Genomic DNA, 19571 nt, shown 5'->3' with positions numbered 1-19571 from the left:
CACCAATTGTATGATCTGAAACCCACGAAATTACTCTCCAATATGTAGAAGAATATGAATGAAATCAGCAGCCAAAAACGTTTTCCTCCTTCTCCTTAAACAGACAAACCCTAGTAAGAGTTATATTTTGAATAGAACTCCAATGAAGATGATGTAATCAATCTATAGTTGTAATCCCTCAATATTTCGTGCACACTAGAGATATAATGTGAGATATATCCATAAGAGACGTGATATACTCAACTAAGAATATGCTGCTGGAAAAAACACAAAATTGTTGGAAACCCGCACATGATTGTATCAGCCAAAATACCAGATCCACCAAAGACACTGACTGGTACTTTGCTTATAATCATATCTGAACACTCTGAGATACTGATGGTACATTGCCTACATAATGACAATCAATATGATTTGAGTATGACTAATACTCAACAATTATTATATGATTCTTTTTTTCTTTTTGGTTATATATGTTGGATCCGAATAGAAAATCTAACTGACAAAGAGATAGAGTTATCTAGTGAATTTTAGATAATGAATAGGAAAATAACAGTTAGATTTTACTGCATTTGTTTAGCAAAACTAGTTAAAATCCAAGTCGAAAGTCTACGAAACAAAGTTGGAGAGCAAAACTAGTGTATTTTGTTCATATAACTTATTTTTAGAGTATAAATTGTTCAAAAAAATTATTTTATAAAATATTTTAAATGAGCTTATAAACTGTTTTAAAGAGCTTATAAGCTCACCGTACCCATGCACCCTTCTAAGAAAACCAACACATCTTTACATTTTGTTCAACTCTATATAATTTTTTTTTTTTAATTTCAAATTCCAAACCAACACATCTTTACATTTTGTTCTATTAATTTTCATAATGTGAAAATCTCCAAAGTATAGTCAATAATGTGTCCTATATATCACACTTGGTTTCACTTATAATATCCGGAAAAAAAAAATTTAGGGAGCATGTTACAAATATCACTCTAGTGACATGTAAAAGAATAACTAGTGATTTGCATGTATTAATATGCGAAAGAATACAACATCATCCCTTAGCCACGAAGGGGAATTCTGAGTCCACGTTATCGGTTACTCAACATGGCGCGCAATTTGAGCAAGGCTATGAGCGACTTTATTTATTGAACGAAATATAAAGACTCCAATCAAAAACCTATTTCCAATCACAACCAATATCATAATGAGATTTTTTTAAAAAAGAAAAAAGAAAAAGAGACTACTAGCGCAATCCAATTAGATCAAGACATTATCTGTCGTGATTGATTTACTTTAAATGATATTTGACTAAATTTATAAGCTTTTTAAAATAATTTATAGGATCTTATAAATTCTTTCAAATTATTTGAAAATAAATTTTTAAATAGCTTATAAACTGTAAAAATAATCTTCACAAGTAAATAAATTTAATTATTCAATTTATTTTTTCATAATCTTATATGTAATAATTATTTTATAAGTATTATTCATGTATGTTTGCTATTTCCACTCTTCAACTTTTTATCTAATAAATATTAGTAGTATTTTTTTTAGCACAAAATTCTCTCTTTACCTTACAAATTCAATTATTTAAATAATTTAAAATTTTATAGGGTTAATAGCCGAAAAATACACGAACTTTCCCCGGATTTACATATTGCACATGACCTTCAAAAATAGCCCTAGAATACATCACCTTTTAATTTAATCGCAAATTGCACACACGTTGACTAACACCTTGATCGGTGGTGACGTGGCTGTCGGATTTTGTTGACATGGACGATTTTCCGATGTAGTAAAACGACGTTGTTTTGTCAAGCTCTTTTAATTAAAATAAAATAATAAAAAAAATGGAACGCCGCCGTCTGCCTTAGCCAACCTCTGTTCTCCACCGTTTCTAGCTAGTGCGCGGTCCGTCGACCACCGCGCACCGCCTCTTCGCCCACCTCTCTCATCACTCCAGTGCCACCTTCTGCCCCACCCCGACGCACCCTGCTGCCACCACTGCTCAGGCCAGCGCCCCAAATTCACCGCCTTTTCCAGACGCCGAGCACTACCTTCACCTCCATCGCACCGCACAGCGCGGCCTTGTGTCCAACCGCCGCGTTCCACCATCACCGTTCACGAACGTCACCGACCACCGAGCCCTACACCTTCAATTCACCGCCAACTTTGCAAAACCCCCAAATCCCCTACAATCGCTGCTAACTCTGCAAAACCCCCAAATTCATAACCATAACCACCCCTCTTTCTCAGTCAACGATCTCCATTTCCTTCCCTCTCTCCTTTTCATTTTCCCTTTCTCGATTCCTGCAACTCCGACGCGAGGTCAGAGGTAAAAAGGAGAGAGGCGATGGTGCAATGGACAGATGGTCGGAAACAAAAACGTGAGAGAGAGAGAGAGATAGAGAGAGAGTGACGGGTTCCAAATCCACCACCATTGAGTTGGGTTTTGTTGCTGCGCCTGAGGTCCGACGCCTGATTTTGGTGGAAGAGTTGGCTGGTGGTGGTGGAGAAGCTTGGGGGAGGAAAGGATGCGGCTTCGATTTCTAGAGAGATGATTTTTTGTTTTTTGTTTTTATTTCTTTTTTTAATAAAAAAGACATGTGTATTGCCAGATCAATTAAAATGCCACGCGTATTGCCACTTACAATAAAAATGCCACGCGTATAGTCTACGTCATTGCTGGTCAACTTTAATTATAGCCGGAGTTCTCGCCGTGTACAAATTGCAATAAAATCAATAGTTCGTGTATTATGGAGCTAATTTTTAAGGTCATGTGCAAATTGCAAATTTGGTGAAACTTCGTGTATTTTCTGGCTATTAACCCAAATTTATAAGCATTCGAAAAATTATACTATTTTATAAAAATTTTAAAATATTTTATAAATTATTAAAGTTTATAAATTATTTAAAATAAGTTTAACTGAACATTGTTCAAGTCTCAAGTCGCTTGATTGATTGGGTACGCTAAGGATGTCAATTCTACCCAAAATCTTTAGGCTGATCCGATTAGCCCGCCAATCTAAAAGGGTTGTGGTTGAAAATTTTCAACTCGATAAAAATTACAGCTCAAATAGCCCATAACCGAATAGTTCGAAACCCAATAGGGTTGATCCGAAAGTAATCTGAAACTCATAGGGTTGACCCAAAAACAATGTGTTTGCTTGATTATATGAATTTTTTCTCGTTATTTGATTTTCAACTTTATTACTTTGCTTATGAAAATTAGTATAACAAGTAGTATTTGTTTTCAGAAGTTTGTGAAACGTATTTTGATTCAATATTAGAAATTTAATATTAAAAAGTTATAATCATCATTTCACTTTTTTGTATTTTTAATCTAATACTTAAAATAAAATATTTAGATGTAAAAATTAAAAAATGATAATTATTTAACAAAAATATTGCATTTTTATATCTCTAAGAGTTGCATATAGTTATTATGTAAGTCAATGTTCAAATATTACTTATTTATGCGTGTATTTATTTATTATAAATATAATATTATCAATAAAAATATATTAGTTTTTAAAAAATAAATTTCCATGCCCGATTAGTCTGGAACCCTAGCGTTTAGGGTAAGGGGGTTCAAAATTTAAAACCTGAAAAATTTTCAATTCGATTAACCCACACCCGAATAACTTGATAATTCGATAGAGCTAATTCCAAATTCGATGGATTGACCCAATTAACATTTTTGGGCACGGCCGAGCATGTAGACACACATTTAATAACAAGAAATTATTTTGTGCCACTAAACCTGGGATAAGTTGATTTTACACTTTAAATACTGAGCTGTTTTATTTTATTTTAAAAATTAATCACACTTTGGAGTTGAATTATGAGATAACTGTTATAAGAGATTTGTATGCATTCTTTTGAAAATCCCTCTTCTGGTGAAGAACGCAAGTTCTGAGGCATTTTCGTAATAAACCGACGAAAGAAGTCCAATCTGAGAAGCCACTTGGAACATATCTATAGTTTAGCTCTTGCATCTTGGCACCAACAGTAGAATATATATATATATATGTACACCTAAATATACAGTTTTACTCAGAGAGAGAGAGAGATGAGAATGGAAGATAGCGAAGACGAGGAGGAGCGCGACCGCATGTTCCGGAAGCGGCTCAAGTGCGGCGACGATGCCGATTATATGGAGCAGGACGGCGGAGCCGATGTATTTCCACATGCGGCGGCTGACCCCTTGTTCTACTCACCGGAGCTGGCACCGACGTCGATCGTTGTGTCGGATGTGATGGAGCCGGACTTCCCGGTCATATATGTCAACACAGTCTTCGAGTTCTCCACTGGATTTCGCGCCGACGAAGTCCTTGGTCGCAACTGGTAAATCAATTGTCTGCGTGTGTGTGTAACTGTTCCTGTATATCGAGGTGTTTGATTTAAGATTTTTATGCCTTTTCAAATGGAACTATGTTGTTGAGAATTGAAAGTTTTGTTGGAGACTCTGATTCTGTTTCTTAGTTGGAAAAAGAGAAAATATCTAGCGTCCTGGACTTAACTATTTTCGTTTTCTTTTTTCCTTTTTCCCTTTAATTACGTTTTTTTTTTTTTTTGGAGGCTGGATGAGTTTGATGTGGTTCTCCTTTTGATCTTCCATTGTTTTCTCTGTTGTTTAGGTTTCGTTAAATGGACTTATGTTAATTTTTTCATCAGAAAGTAATAATGTTATATTACACGGCTTTTTTGTGAAAACATCTACTATTTGATTTCTAGAGATTGTTCATCTCCTCGCTCTTTTGAATTCTCTCTCTCTCTCTCTCTCTCTCTATATATATATATATATATATATATATATATATATATATATGTATTATTGTTTATCTCCTCGCTCTTCAGCTTCATGAAATGACGAAGGTAATTATACGATGAGTTAATTAGTTGGATTTATTTTGTTTATCAGATTTTCTGATCTAAGATCTGTTGCACTGGAATTTTGCATAAAATGTGGGTTTGATAATTTGAGCAAATTTGCATATCGAACCATCGAGTAGTTTATACTGTTTCTGCTATCTTGTTATCTGTTCTGACTTCTGAGGTGTTCTATGTTGTTATAAATATACTGTGAAAACGTCTTATAACCGCTGAATTCTCAGATCCAAAGCTTATGAATATTTGTCATCTTTAAAATTTTATTTGTCTTGGATTAATTAAGAATCTATCTTGACATTGACATTGTCACTGTATTCATCAGCCGCTTCCTGCAATTTAGAGATCCACGCGCCAAGAGACGACACCCTTTGGTTGATCCAGTGGTTGTGTCGGAGATGAGAAGATGTCTTGAGGAAGGTGTTGAATTTCATGGAGAGCTACTTAACTTCAGGAAAGACGGTACTCCTTTAATCAACAGCCTAAGACTCATGCCAATTCATAGTGATGATGGTGTGGTCACACACGTTATAGGAATTCAGATATTTACTGAAGCAAAGCTAGACTTAAATAATGTATCATATCCTGTATTCAAAGAAACATATCAGCAACAAAGCGACAAGTTAGTCGAACCCTTTCAAGTGGGTGGAGGTATACTACACAGCCAACAACAGGAAGTATGTGTGCTTCTGCAGCTGTCTGATGAAGTTATAGCTCAAAATATTCTGTCACGCCTGACACCAAGAGATGTTGCTTCAATTGGGTCTGTCTGCAGAAGGATCCGGCTGTTGACCAAGAATGAACATGTAAGGAAGATGGTATGTCAAAATGCATGGGGAGTAGATGTCACGGGTGCGCTGGAGTTGATGACTAAGAAGTTAGGATGGGGACGTTTGGCTAGAGAACTTACGACTCTAGAAGCGATTTCTTGGAAGAAATTCACTGTAGGAGGTGGAGTAGAGCCCTCGCGTTGCAATTTTAGTGCATGTGCAGTAGGAAATAGGTTGGTTTTGTTTGGAGGGGAGGGAGTAAATATGCAGCCAATGGATGATACATTTGTGCTTAACCTCGATGCCAAAAATCCAGAATGGCGTAGGGTAATTGTTAAGTGTTCTCCTCCAGGGCGTTGGGGTCATACACTCTCAAGCCTGAATGGTTCGTGGTTGGTAGTTTTTGGTGGTTGCGGAAGACAAGGATTGCTGAATGATGTATTTGTTCTGGACTTGGACGCTAAGCAGCCAACGTGGAGAGAAGTTGCTGGTGGAGCTCCTCCACTGCCTAGATCTTGGCATAGTTCTTGTACACTAGAGGGCTCTAAGTTGGTGGTCTCAGGTGGATGCACAGATGCAGGAGTACTTCTGAGCGACACATTTCTGTTGGATCTGAACATGGAGAAGCCAATGTGGAAGGAGATCCCGACTGCCTGGACCCCATCATCTAGATTAGGCCACTCGCTTTCCGTCTATGGACGGACAAAGATATTGATGTTCGGTGGCCTAGCGAAGACGGGGCACTTGCAGTTGCGGTCAGGGGATGCATACACCATCGATCTGGAGAAGGAGAAGCCAGAGTGGAGGCAGCTCGAATGTGGCACAGATGTTGGAGGACAGAACGCTGTGGTTCCACCTCCGAGACTCGATCACGTTGCTGTTACGATGCCCTGTGGACGGATCATAATATTCGGTGGGTCGATAGCGGGCCTTCATTCTCCGTCGCAGCTGTTTTTGTTGGATCCGTCGGAAGAAAAGCCATCGTGGAGGATGCTGAACGTACCCGGGCAGCCGCCAAAAGTTCGCTTGGGGGCACAGCACGTGCGTTGTTGGGGGAACCAGAGTTTTGGTCCTTGGAGGTCACAACGGTGAGGAATGGGTTCTAAATGAATTGCATGAATTGTGCTTAGCTACAAGGCAGGATTCTCCATGACCATTCATCGTCTGTGTAGTGTGTGTAGTATATATGTATGTATGTATGTATGTAATTCATATATTAGCAAAGGCCCAGATTTGGTGGTTTTGACTAGTTGTCTAGTTACCCAACGTGAGAAAAGTCCTGTCATACTCATTTCTCTTCCATTTTATGTAATGTCATTGGCTTTTTCCTCTTTCTTTTGTTTCTAGGATTTCTTCATGACACGTGGCAAGATCAAGTAAAAAAGTGTGAAGCGTATTTTTTTTATTCCCGTCCCATCAATAGGTTGTATAAAGGGGTTCGTGTGCTTAACAATATAGTGTTGGTGATATTTGGGTCTCTTCTCATTTCATAAACTTGACAATACAAAAGTGATATTACAAAGCTGAGTGATGAATGAAGGCTTTTGCGCACGTTGAAGAATTGATATATGAGAGATGGGATGTTATGTTCATCACTTCCATGCAACTGAGTCAATTTCATCACGTGCTGCCTTGTATAGTTGAAGCCTCTTGGCTATGGATTCCCTTTTTGCCATTAGTGATGGATCTTCATCCAACATTCTACCCAGTTGCTCCTTCTGTACACATTTATTACATCATCTTGCTAAAATATTGTGAGGGAAACATGAACTGAATTTATGACCAAATACCTCCTTCCTTCCAATTTGAGCATAGAATTCATTCAGCAGTGATCTTTTTGCCTCTCGAACTTGACAATGAACGACGGCCTTTGGAAGAGTATTCCTCATGGTATCGCATACCATATTAACATAAGCAGACACATTTGTACCTGTTATCACATAACTTATTCAAGTGGAATTGACTGCAAATATTTCAGATTCTCAAAAAAGCTTGGTCGCATGGAAATTTAGAGAGTGGAACATAATACCGATTCTCCGTAAATGATTGTCAGTGTAGCGTTCTGCATTTGGACCCGACGATGAATTATTGCCTTTCTCTGGTTCTGTGTTTAGCTTCCTGAAAAACTCTACTGTCAGATATGATGACTCCATTTCCACCAGTCGTGAAACTGTCCTACGACTTTCATCACGAAATCTCTCCAGTGCATCATTTGCAGCTGCTGCTATATCAGATTGGAGTGACGGGAATCGTTTCAGTTCCTACATGCCCATTTACTCAAACATTAGGAAAGAAAAACTCTTTCGCCTAACAATTCTCATAATAAAAAGTGCTTACCTCTGTTTCAGAAATAGACTTTCTCACTAGTTCTTTCAGAATGAAATGCACCTACAAAAACCGTTAGGAGTCGTGAGGTAAGATCACATTTGCATATTCTGCCACATATGACAATTCAGGAGAATGCATGATTCCTTAGTAAAGAGCGAGTAGTGATCCCAAGATTTAGAAACTGATAACTTCTGTGCATCTGAAGATTAAAATTACCAAATCTTGACTAAAATACACAACGGTGTTTCTGGTTTTTCTACGTGAATTATGTTGGAACTTACTTAGAAGTATACGTCGTCTCTTTTTTTGATGAAACAAATCGTTGGAGTCAATGGAAAGTTCTCTTATGTAGTATGCTTGTTTCGTCCCAGTAATATCTTTATGTTTTACTTGTTGCTTAAATATGCAATAAGACTATCCAAACTACTCAAGCAATGCAATATGCTCCTAACGGTTAGGAGTCCCGCAACCGATTAAACTATGTCCAACTGGCAACTGATGAACCAGTTTTCATATAGAAGCTTAGCTTCCCTATTTACTACATTTTGCTGCCCTGGTCACTTTTCTTAATGATCACTTGTAGATCTCAATCTACAGGATAATGTAAAGAATCTCATTAACCCATCAAAGAATAGATAGTATTGTAAACCACAGACTAAAAATAAGTCAAGATGGAATCCTGCTTACATATTTTCAGGAACAACAAGGTCAAGAATAGTAAATATACAATGACCATGCCAAATTTGAGTCTGAAAACATATCTTGTATACCTTCTCCAAGTACATGAAGGTATAGCTAAAGTATCGGGAGAGCACTTAATCATCACTAAGATATCATGGAAGTGTAAACTTAGGTATATAGATGATATATTGGGCCGCCGAAGAGTGAATAATTCAATACTGTGAAAACCAAAACAGTGTTATGGGCTCAAAGAAGGCAATAAGGAGGTGTCAAGGCCGACGATTTTCAGTTGTATGGATTTAATGAAGAAGGAAAAAGCAACACACGTATCATGAAATCTTATCAAATCTGATTGTAAGTTAAATAAATAGGTAAAAGAAGGTACCGCATCAACTGAAGCATCAGCTGGTCCTTTAAAATAGCCAAGTGATCCCTCAATTAGCCTCCTGTATCCTTGCTCGGGAGCAATCAAGTGAGGCTGATACCCATCTGCTTCTGAAATGACTTTCCTAACATTACTTTGAGAGAGATGTCGATCAAATGGAAGTTTCTTAAGAGCAGCTGGTAGTTGATGATCAAAAACCCCGTATATCTTATCTCCACCTGGTCTCCTGCAGAAAAAAAAAAAAAAAAAAAAACTTACATGTATTCCAAATACAATGTAGAAAGAATGCACACGAAGCCAATGTGAAACTTGCAGATTTGGAACATTAATTTCCAGAGCTACGAAATCTTGAATATTTATAAGATATCAGATTTTCTTTTAAGGACCTCGTATTCTGATACTGCAATTCTCAATTATTCATTCACAAACCAAAAGTGTAATTTGTTAGTGAAGACAATGTGTTCATCAATGCTGAGAAGTCGGAAACTTCTGCTTAACAAAAAATATACCTACAACAAATTATCATCTATTCCATTACTTCTGCAGTTATTCATGTTGCACTATGCCTCACGTGGTGCTCAAATGGTTTATGTATGTGAATACTTGGAGTAGGAAGTAGGAAATATACATAAAGACAGGCGTCGTGATGGAACCTCCCAATTCAAACTTAGTTGATAACAAAACAGAAATTACATAATGGTTCATAAGAGTGATGATTTACCCATTTCAACAGTATCACTCAAATGTCATGTCTTTTTATGCTTGTGAAGTTCCTTCAAGTGAGTTTTCTTGAAACTCACGCCAGTTTGGATACAGTTCTACTTAGTTCATAAGAGAAGACTATATAATGGCTAATATTCTAAGAGACCTTCTACTGCGTAAAATGATATTTAATGTCATGATTTCATGCATACAAAAGTAGGTATTAGTTATTTTTAAATATTTTTTTTGAAGTAATTTTTTCTTGATTAAAGGTTGTATTTTATCACCAGTAAAATTACAAGTTAACTAAACATTATATTTTCTTTCTTTTTTGGGCAAAGGTGCAGATTCCCCCTGTAGTACACCCCCCTAGAGCTTTTAGCCCCCCAAACTCGGTCAAAGCGCGTTGACCTCCCCAAAGTCCCGGAAGAAGGGTGCAATTAAGTCCCTCCGTTAAACGGCGTTTAAACGCCGTTTTCTTTAATCTTTTTTTTTTTTTTTCTAATTGGTCTCACTCCTCTCTCTCTCTTCTCCACCGCCATTGTCATCTCTTACGGGATCTCCGGCGAAGATGTCGCCCTGCATCTCTCACGATCCAAATAAACTTCTGCTCACTCTTCTCCAACCCTTCGCCATCAACTGACACGGAACCGCCACTTGGGATTCCATAGCTTCGAACTTCAGAAGAGGACATCGGAGGCGGTGGACGCGGAGGCTTGCTGGTAACGGCGGCGGCTTCACTTCTATTGGGTAGATTCAGGGAGAAAAGGGAAGCAGGGGCGGTGGGGGTTTTGTGAGCAGAGGGAGGCGGCAACATCTCCGCCGTCGCCGAGGAAGGAGACGGCGCCGCCCCACGCGGCGGCGTCAATACCCAGATCGAAGAGTGGAGTCGGGGGGGAGGGGGATTCAGGCGGCGTGGTCGTTCGAGATACGGACGGCGGCAGCGATTGAAGAGGAACGGTTGAAAGAGTGACGGGTTGCGGCTCTCTGCAACTGCCGGAGTCGGGCACGCGGCGACGGCCGACGCTGTCTACCCTACCGGAGAAGAAGAGGGGGGGACTGTGAGTAGAGTGGTGGGCCCGCTTGAAAATAAAAAAAAATTAAGAGAGACGGCGTTTAGGCGCCGTTTCACCCTAGGACCTAATTGCACCCTTCTTCCGAGACTTTGGGGAGGTCAACGCGCTTTGACCGAGTATGGAGGGCTAAAAGCTCTAGGGGGGTGTAGTTCAGGGGGGAATCTGCACCTTCGCCCTTCTTTTTTTCTCATTTTCACACAAGGTCATAAGGCCCACAATAATACATACTCCCTCCGTCCACGAAATGAGTACCCATATTTCCTTTTTCGTCCGTCCACGAAATGACATTTTTTTATACCAACACATAATTTGGGTAACTATCACAACACATCTATACTTGCACAATGCTCATTTCACAACATTTTATACCAAAAACAGAATTTTGTATAGTCAAAACATCTTACTTGCACATGCATGTTCACAAAGAAAAACATTGAACATTACCCTCCATCAAGATGTTCCTTGAAAATTCGATCAAAAGCACGGCACATTTCAAGAATCGTGTAGAGCTGCGCCTGAGAATCAAGGTAAAATATTTTAGATTGAGAATAACGAAACATTCAACCTCATCTTGTCTAATATCATTCTTATTTAGTTTTGGTATTACCCCTCCATCTACCCCAACGGGCCTGCCTATTCGGTCCAATTCAGCATTCAGCTCATCAATTGTCTTATTTATGAGGGCAATAATGCTGGGAATGCGCTGCCTAATGACCTTCTCCAGGTGCTGAAGCACACCAAAGGAACATGAAATATAGTTATCAAAACTTTTACTCACTCATAAAACCAGAGAAGAAGGTAATTGTGGGTTTACATACCTGAGACAAAAGTTTTGCGAGATACTCTGCACCCATTTTGTGACTCAAATGTCCATACTCTGGGCTGGACTCAAAATATTCCCTTTCCTTCTGACGGGCAGCTATCATGTCAACGTTCTTGTTGATATCAGCTTGTGAACGGTTCACTATGCCCACCCAGGGATACACTAGCCTGTACGATCTACCTTCAAGTACCTTAAGGAAGCATATAATTGAATACATTAGAGAGCCATAAAAATTACAAGCACTGGAAGCCGGTAGAGAATGTCAATTCTGGAATAATGAAAATCTATATCTTAAAAATCAAGGTTCTGTTTATGCAATAAGAAAGATAAACCCATACATCAAGTGCATTGGTTCCTTTATCCATCAAATCAAGTTTAGTCAACACTCCAAATGTCCGTTCACCTAAAATTCAACAGTTCACCTTTAGTTTTTGCTCTCAATCACAATAACTTTTCAGACACACTACAGACAGGCAGAGAACAAACAGAGAATGAGTTAATAAATCATTGAATGATACCTGTTGCATCAACTTCTCTTGCAAGCTTTATAGCATCGGAAGTTGCAATATCTTGATTAGCAGGAGAGATAGCCAAAATAATGCAATTTGGCTGCAAAATAAACATTCAAAGAAAAAAATAAAGATAGAAGGAAAGAAACTCAGATTCTCACAGTATCTCATTATCTTTCAGTGGAACCTTTGATCAAGTACCATTTGAAAAATATGGCACTTTCAGAATTCATATAAGAAACCAAAATATGCTACAGATTAGGTCATCCTAGTTTAAAGAAATAACTTCAACTGTTAAAGTGAGCAATAGAAACCAAAATATGCTACAAGGTATTCTGTGCTCAAAGCACGAATGTTAAATTAGTATTTTACCTTCTCAACATAAGAACGCACCATCATTTCTATATCTTGAACGATAGTCTCTGGCTGTCCCTCTGGAGAGTTAAGAGTTTATGATCACAATAATAGAGAACCAAATGTTGCTTTTACATGCATATATATATACAGCGAGAATAGCACATGAACAAATCAATGAAATCCATGAATAGAAAAATGTAACACATGAACAACCACATTAACTGAATGCGGTTGTTCATGTGTTACATTGATTTGTTCATGGATTTTGCTGACTTATTCATATCAATTCTTATTCTCATGAAAGATAACATTCTCACTAGATCCTTTCTCTCTATATATACATGTATAAATTTGGTGGTCCAGTACTCACCTACAGCTACCTTTGTCAATCCCGGAAGATCAATGAGGGTTAAATTTACGACTGCAAGAGAAAGAGAACAAATGCTCTGGATGTAAAAGAAACAAAAACAAAAAACACAAAAACAAAACAAACGAACAAGAACCATCGAAGGAATGAATGGCAGGAAATATATAGTGTTAACACAGTTCAAAAACTGTATATTTCCAAAACTCGAACAGTACAAAAACTTGACTCAGAGGATGATTGGAAAGAGGATGTTAACCAGTATTAGCCTAAGGTAATGTACAATATAATCATGTAGAAAAATAAGATCTTTCACCAGCCTCTGTAATGCATGGACTGGTAAAGAATGTGGCCCCAAAATGATTCATAACCATCCATGAAGAGTTGTTGTCTACCTGAGTTTTATTTATTCAGTAATATATGAGATTGCATCTGCAGTGACTAGCTAATAGCCTTTATCAAGCTTCATTCAAAGTTGATTATGCTAAGAAAGCTATCGTTTAGAGCATTCACAAAATCACATGCATCTGTTCTTAAACAGTACATATAAGTTTTTGGTGGGCATCACAATGTAACAGATGTTGCAGAAGAAATAGTATTCATCCAGGATGGGAGAAACAACTGGAACTTCAAGGAGTCACCCAAGTTCTAAAGTAGCAATACTAGTGAGGTCAAGACTAGAAAATCAAAGACTAGCGACAAACCATTAGGTGAATAAATGCTCAAGTGGATAGGAACATTGGAAATTTGTTTGGTCTGCCCTGTTATGCGATCTGTCTCATCTGCTATCTCTTTCCGAACAGCAGCTGCACCATCCAAAAATGCCTATTAATGAATAAAGATCATGAAGCAATATATTGATTAGACATTTATGCAGTCCAAAAATGAGAAATCTGAGCAGAGGTGAGCAAGTATAAGTTATAGCGAATGAACTACACTGATATAAAATCTAATTTATTGGAGTTGTACAATCAAAGACTTACCAAAGTCAGCAAATTTCTTCCTTGGTGCATGTAGAAACTCTGCGTACTCTGTCCCTCCTTCCGTTTTATGGAGTTGTAATACCAATGGCCTCCTCGTCACAATGCCTTAATCACAAGAATTGAACATATGAAACAGTAGTTGACCAACCGATATACTCCTGTATAACAATTCTATATGTTCCAACAGCATAAGCTGCTTTTGAGTTCAACAAACAATTATGAAAAGTTAAATACAATCTATACACAGTTTCAAAGGTTTTCCATACTTTTCCCCTGTATGAGAAAAGATTAGTCATGTGTCTCAGTCAGCAAAGGAGGGTAAAGCAACCTACAAAATAATGTCGCCTCAAATCCAAATAGTGTAAACATAAAATTTGTCTTATCATCCAATATTTCTCTCACTGGTCTTTCTTACTTTCCATTATGGCATAGCATATTTCTTCTCTAATATAATAGGATCCTTAGCTCATTTGGTGTAAGCCAATAATTTTAGCTCAGTCCATCCAGATATTGAAGATTGACGCAAACAATCCAATAGCCAAACGCACAATTTTGAACATAAAAATTATACATCAGAACACTGTGCAAACAGTCCCCAATGAATTTCTTTTAACCAATCAAACCAGAAACTTGTCTAGCTTCAATGTGTTCTCCTATTGAGCCAAAAAATGGACACTACATAATATAGAATTGACAATCTCCAGTACTCATAAGTTCAGTATCATATGCTACTAAGGGAATAACCAACATAAATGCTTCACCTTCCAATTCATTATTCAGCACCACAAATCAAAAACGTTAATCAACACGCATTATGAATAGTTATTTCATGTCAGGATTCAAAATGCCGATCTGTGCAGGGCGTTAAGCAAATCTCCATCCGAAGAAACATAAAAACGAACGAACCAGTAAAACATAGAGATTTTACCGGATCCACGAGGCAGAAAATCTCTCCCGACGACGCTCTCGAGGACCGATGATTTTCCCGAACTCTACGTTACATCAATTTAAACATTACGACACACATTTAAACGGGACAACGTTGAGAACAAAATTTGATAATGTATGAAATACCTGGCCGCCGACGACGGCGACGGACGGAAGGGCTTCCCAGAGAGACATGCCTTCGCCACCGTGATCGCCCAACACAGTGCATGCTCTTTGAATTCTGTTGACTAAGCCGATTAAGCTTTCCATCGTCGCCATGTTTGGAGGTGCGTAAAATGGCAGTGAATGTTGAGAAATTGGGATCGGATCTGTGTTAGCACTTGATCACAGAAATGAATCTGAGAGAGAGAGAGGGAGAGGGAAACGGAAAAACGGTCGAGGACGTGTTACCAAATATACTTTGATATATTTTGGTCAAGTTATTAAATGTTTTTTTAAGTATAAAGTGCTACGTAAATCCAGCTTATAAGTTGATTCTTTATATAAATATTAAACTGGTAATATATATGTGCCACTTTAAGTGGAAGAACTTGTAAAGTATCATGCATAAATATTCTATATGTTTTTAAATCAATATTTTAGTGAAAATGGACAAAAATGCTCTTTAAACAATCACATAAAATAATTTTATACTCGTCCGTCGTCACCCAAATAATTTTTTAACTGTTATTTTCGTTCCTCGCATGAGTGGCGGGCTTCTGTTGACGCTTGGAAAGTCCGCAACTCCCGAACGACGCCAGACAATTCCCCAATCGCCTTCTCTACATCCTCTAAACGAGATTCGGTACTTCGCGTAGTAACCATCGTTCACCGCACCAATTTGATAGAGTAAAGGCGTGTGAAGATGAAGAAAGAAGAAAGAAAATAAAAATACGATATATAAACTCTTCATGCGAGGCCCTCAGAGAAAAATATCTCTGCCCTACAGCTATTGCTGTCCCTAAACAATGATCCCAAGATAATTAACCCTAAGTCGTAAAGAACTATATATAGACCTAATGACTTGAGGCCCAATTAAATAACTTGGAGCCCATGAGTCTGACCTAAATAACTTAACCCTAAATAATTGAACTACTGCGAAAAATAAAAGATAACTATGAAACTAACAAAAACTAATAAAATAAAGATAATCCTAAATCTGCAGACTGCAGCTGATCTAATGCTATCGACAACTTCGTCTTAAAACCTATGCCCTCTCTCCTATAAAGTTATTTGGAGGGGGGAGGGGGGGAGTAGTATATAATAGGAAAATGACTCATTCTATGTGACAATCTCAAATTCCACCATTAAAAAATCTCTAAACTCTCCTTCATTCTAATTATTTTAGCTAATAATCCCACATTGTTTTGAATTATATTCCACCAATTAAAGAACTTAAATAAATATTTTTAACTATAGTGTATTCCCTTATTTCACAATTATTTTTCATCAATAATTTCAAATAAATAATTACTCTCTCCGTCCACGAAAGAACTTCTTATCTTTCCTTTTTGGGACGTCCACAAAAAAACTTCATACCTATTTTTGGACTATACCCCATCACTTATAATCCTCTTACTTTTCACTTTTCACAACTCCCAATATTAATTATAACATTTTTTCACCACTCCCAATACACTCAACTACCTTTCATCCACTCTCAATACACTCAACAATATTTTTTCTTAAAACCCGTGCCACTCCCTCCTAGGAAGTTCTGACGGAGGGAGTATTTTATTTGAAACCTTAATTTGGTCAATTATTAAGTTTGTCAAATAAATGTTTTTTTTTTATTGAAAATTTAATTTTGAACTTCAAAATTGAGAGAAATTTATCAATAATACAAAGACAGTGTTAATGTGTTGTTATAATTAAAACTATATTACATATACATATTCATATAAAACAACTAATATATTGCATAAATTACATGTTATTAATACATATTATATTGATATCTTAATATATTATTAGATTTTTTAATCAATATCATGCTATATCACTACAAAAAAACGCGTAAATAGCGACGAAAAAGAGTGACGGCGCCGCCGCCGCCGGAAATTACAGACGGCACGGCGGCGGAAAAAACGGCGATCCGCCTTTTGCCTATTGATCACTAATTTATTAGCAACAAATTACCGCAACTAACACGGTGCAATTGTAGCACAAACTGGTAACTAAGTATCGTATCCACAGGGACTGACACAACGAAACTACTCTAGCTATCTCCTAAACAGACTAAAACAGTAGACAGGCAAACGAAAGTAGAGATTGATTTACTTAAACTAAAACGCAATTAACGATAAATAAAAGTATGTAGACGAATTCAAATATGAAAGACAACTGATCCTAGGGCAGTAAATTCATTAACTAAATCTATGCAATAAATCTATTAATCCTATGTACCAGTTTAATCCAGCTATGATGAGAGATCACACAACTATTCACAAGCTTCTCTAACGAACACCTATGAAAGTAGATTAATTTACCCCCCTTCACATTCAAGACTCCAAGGAATAAATTAACTCCCAAGCGTACACAAAGAATAGCTCCCTATAGCTTCACCTATCGCATTCAAGACTCAAGGCTAACACTATATCATGCATTCCTGAATCGGCTGAACAATTATCGCATTCAAGACTCAAACTGAACAGCTAGACATGTAAATTATTGGCCAAATAATTCACAAGAAATTAAGCACCAGGAATCATGAATCATAAACTGGAAGGCACAAAGGTATTAACAAATAAATCACATAAATTCAATCAACTATTTACAAACCCTAGAATCAGCTAAAGGAAATTAGCCAAACATAGCAAAATAAAACTTAAACATAATTAAAAAGAAAGCAATAATAAAAACTGAATTAAATAAAAATTGAATTAAAAACGATTGTAGCGACTTGAATCTTCAATCTTGATCCAAGCCTTTAAAACTGGAAAGCTAAAATATTCTAAAGCTATAAAACTGTAAAATAAATGTTTGGAACTGAAAAACTAAAGCTGGGAACCCCTAGATAGGTCAAAAGAGGACCTATTTATAGTCTTAGGGTGAAAAACAAAGTTTGAGCTCGAAAAGACTTCAAAAAACGAGAAAAAACGCGGAAGAAACGAAACACGCGCCCCGTTCGGCGACCCGTTCGGCGATCGCCGTCTGGGTCGCCGAAAATCAGCCTTTTTACTCTAAGATTCGGCGATCGCCGAATTTTCCACCGGAGGCCAAAATTGAAACAGGGAATTCGGCGACCTGGCCGGCGGTCGCCGTTTGGGTCGCCGTTTTGCTTCTTTAAAATGCCAAAATTCGGCGGTCGCCGTTTAGGTCGCCGAATTTTGACTGCTGCGCGCGACGTTTTTGTTTCGGCCATAACTTTCTCGTCCGAACTCCGATTTATGATCCGTTTGCGCTCACGAACTCGAATCGAGACGATCTACAACTTCTATTTCAGCACAGTTCTCCAAATTCGAACTCAATAAACTTGAAAAATCCTTCAAAGTTCGAGTAAGAATCATGTTTCACAAGATAAAGCAATTTAAGCACAAAACAATCATTCAACACTCAATTTCCTATAAAATTAACATCATATGAACATTAAAAACCATGGAAATATGAGTGTTATCAACTCCCCCAAACTTAAGCCATTGTTCGTCCTCGAATAATGAGAAGAACACAATCAATAACACGAATGGGTAAGAAATCTAGCTCATCGATGCCTCCGAAAGATAAAGGATAATGGAATTCTCAAATCTTCAATAATCAAGCACAAAATTCACCAATAAGCATAACCTATAGCAAAATCAACCTTGACATTCCAAACAATTGAATCTCACAAGGTATGTGTATCCCTCAACTCTCAATTTGATGGAATAAATAGGACGTGTATGCTCTCATCGAATTCAATGCAATGCAGATTACTTACCATAGGCTTGCCAATCGTCTACAATCTCCATCGCTAAAAGTGTGCCAGGACTAAGATCAGAAAGGTCTTTTTCTTTGGGTTATAATGTAGGGACATTGGTTAAGGTAGGGAAATATAGGCTAAGTGACTCAAATAGATTAAGAACACCAACCTTATAGCTTCACAAATCAAGTATGGAATAAATTCCATCTTCCTCCCAACTATGCCACCATAAACAACACAACTCAAGGGATTTAATCATCACAAAATAGAACTAAACACTCTTTTATGCTCTCCATTTATTTCCAACACACAAAGTCGATTTTCAAACAAATATCTCAATATACACTCGACTTTATACTTTTTTCTCTTTCTTTTTCTTTTTTTTTCTTTTTTTTTTCTTTTTTTTTTTTCTTTTCTTTCCACAACTTTTCTAGAGCTTATAAGAGTAAATAGTATCACAATATCATCCCTTCTTTTTCATGAACCACTATGATATTCACCACACAAAGATTCCCATATACTACTTCACCCCCTATCATCCGGCTAAAGAGTAAAAGCTAAATAGGCTCAAAGTGGATAACAAAGGATAATTTTTTCAATAAGGACAGTGTTTGGGAAAATAATGTGGCTAACAAAAGATGGCCTAAAATCATCTCCTAATCCTGGGCACAACAGCAACCTCGACACAGAAACCATGGCAAGTTCTAGAAGATCACCACATATGCATGACAAAACTCACAACAAAGAATAAACTGTGTATGATAAACAGTTATGGCTCAAAATCTCACAGGTTTATTCAACGTCCAAAAGTCAAGGTTAAAATCACTCTAGAATTATGCAAATTAGTTCCAGTTATACTTAAATCATCAAAGAAAATCAAA

General features: G+C 37.3%; 2 protein-coding genes across 3 annotated transcripts; one reads left to right on the top strand and one right to left on the bottom strand.

Annotated features, from left to right (window-relative positions):
* The first annotated feature begins 3932 nt into the window (after window positions 1-3932).
* Window positions 3933-6987, top strand: LOC130996073 (adagio protein 3). The gene is given in 3 exon segments (XM_057921587.1): window positions 3933-4344; window positions 5213-6680; window positions 6682-6987. Coding segments are annotated over 3 exon segments (1872 nt in total). The 5' UTR covers window positions 3933-4069; the 3' UTR covers window positions 6811-6987.
* Window positions 6988-7117: 130 nt separating this feature from the next.
* LOC130996074 (phragmoplastin DRP1C) lies at window positions 7118-15224 on the bottom strand. Of its 2 annotated transcripts, XM_057921589.1 has the most exons (16): window positions 14940-15224; window positions 14794-14857; window positions 13866-13970; window positions 13587-13688; window positions 12889-12939; window positions 12534-12595; window positions 12171-12261; window positions 11991-12055; window positions 11648-11842; window positions 11437-11556; window positions 11274-11344; window positions 9052-9277; window positions 7995-8045; window positions 7687-7918; window positions 7448-7587; window positions 7118-7375 (listed from the first exon to the last, which is right to left on the bottom strand). In XM_057921589.1, the coding sequence occupies exons 1-16, from the start codon at window positions 15069-15071 to the stop codon at window positions 7250-7252; spliced, it is 1833 nt and encodes a 610-aa protein (XP_057777572.1). In that variant the 5' UTR covers window positions 15072-15224; the 3' UTR covers window positions 7118-7249. The 2 variants fall into 2 exon arrangements, with proteins under 2 accessions (XP_057777572.1, XP_057777573.1); XM_057921590.1 differs by lacking the exon at window positions 14940-15224 and having other exon boundaries at window positions 13587-13707.
* Window positions 15225-19571: the final 4347 nt, after the last annotated feature.

This window comes from Salvia miltiorrhiza, chromosome 7, assembly GCF_028751815.1.
Source record: "Salvia miltiorrhiza cultivar Shanhuang (shh) chromosome 7, IMPLAD_Smil_shh, whole genome shotgun sequence".
NCBI lineage: Eukaryota > Viridiplantae > Streptophyta > Magnoliopsida > Lamiales > Lamiaceae > Salvia > Salvia miltiorrhiza.
The sequence above is the reverse complement of the archived record's forward strand: the minus strand, read 5'-3'. Positions and strand labels throughout refer to the sequence as shown.